General features: G+C 51.4%; 1 protein-coding gene across 1 annotated transcript in view; it reads right to left on the bottom strand.

The window, feature by feature from the left end:
* Positions 1 to 1,272, bottom strand: part of ift122 (intraflagellar transport 122 homolog (Chlamydomonas)) — a 19,045-nt gene that overhangs the window by 5,291 nt on the left and 12,482 nt on the right. The window contains 2 exon segments of the mRNA XM_025059021.1: positions 85 to 220; positions 330 to 472. Of these exon segments, the coding sequence (XP_024914789.1) occupies positions 85 to 220; positions 330 to 472 (279 nt within the window).

Raw genomic sequence — 1,272 nt, 5'->3', positions numbered from 1 at the left:
TGTTTTTCTGATCTTTCAGTTAAATCAATAAAATGTTTTTGGAAGTAAACAAAGCCTGTGAGTCAGAGTCATGTTGTTGTCGACTGATGAAGATGAAGATGAAGATGAAGAGTGTCTCTCACCGTGTAGCGCTGGATGGAGCGGTAGACGTGGTAGAGTTCTGCCAGGTGCTGGAAATGTTCAAACTTCTTCAGCATCTCCCCCCTCTGCTCCTCACTCTCTGGGGGAGAACCACAGGCGGGCCCCGGTGCGTGGGACAACGGTCAGTGGGGACCCGGGCAGTGGGACCCCCCCCCCAGCCCCCCCCCCCCCCCAGTCGGACCACCTACCTCTTGCGATGTCCAGACACTGCATAGACAACATCCAATAATAGTATCCTGCATCATTGAACCTGTTCTCCACTACTGCATTGTGGGTAAGCTGCTCCAGGAACTTGACGGCTTCACTCTGTTGCCCCGCCCTGTGAAACGCTGTGATGAAGAGCAGACTGTTACCATGTGTTCACCCACAAACGTCTCTCTCTCTGTGTCAAAGTGCTGACGTGGAACCGTATGTTGAGCTCACGTGTGTTCATGATGATGTCATTCTTCACTGACTCCCTGACCGTGGGTAAACGCCACCTACCACCTACCACGTACCACGTACCACGTACCAAGTACCAAGGCCCCATGAACATGAAAGGAGCAGATTACATAACAGTGGTGACATCATCAGTGTGTGTGCACTGATGATGTCACCACTGATCAAAGGCAGGTGACCTCCAATGGTTTCCACCTGTTTAGCCCGGGGTGGGGGGGGGGGGGGGGTACAGTACTGTGACTGGTAAAGATCAGTCTGATGACTCAACACCTCCAGCAGCCAATCAGCTTCAGGTCTGAGCTCCTGCTGACTCCCTACATCCAGACCTGCTCTGCCTCCTCATCTACTGCATCTAGAGAACATCAGAGGAAGACCACGGAGAGGAAGAACCAGTGTGACTGGTCGTCACAGCTAATTACAGCAGTGATAATTAGCAGTTTAACAGAGTGGTTCAGCTCAGCTGCAGCCGACACGTCAGTCTGTCCTTCATCACCTCCACACCTCAACACTGTTCTTCTCAGGCCCAGGTTTTTAGATCTGAACAACCACAAGTAATAAAATCTCCAGTGTAGTGGGAGTTCAGAGGGTCTCCATCACCCAGCTAACAGCTAACAGCTAACAGCCAACAGCTAACAGCCAACAGCTAACAGCTAACAACTAACAGCCAACAGCTAACAGCCAACAGCTAACAGC

This window comes from Cynoglossus semilaevis, chromosome 10 (genome assembly GCF_000523025.1).
Source record: "Cynoglossus semilaevis isolate Cse_v1.0 chromosome 10, Cse_v1.0, whole genome shotgun sequence".
In the NCBI taxonomy this organism is placed as follows: Eukaryota; Metazoa; Chordata; class Actinopteri; order Pleuronectiformes; family Cynoglossidae; genus Cynoglossus; species Cynoglossus semilaevis.
This window is presented reverse-complemented; position numbering and strand designations above follow the sequence as displayed.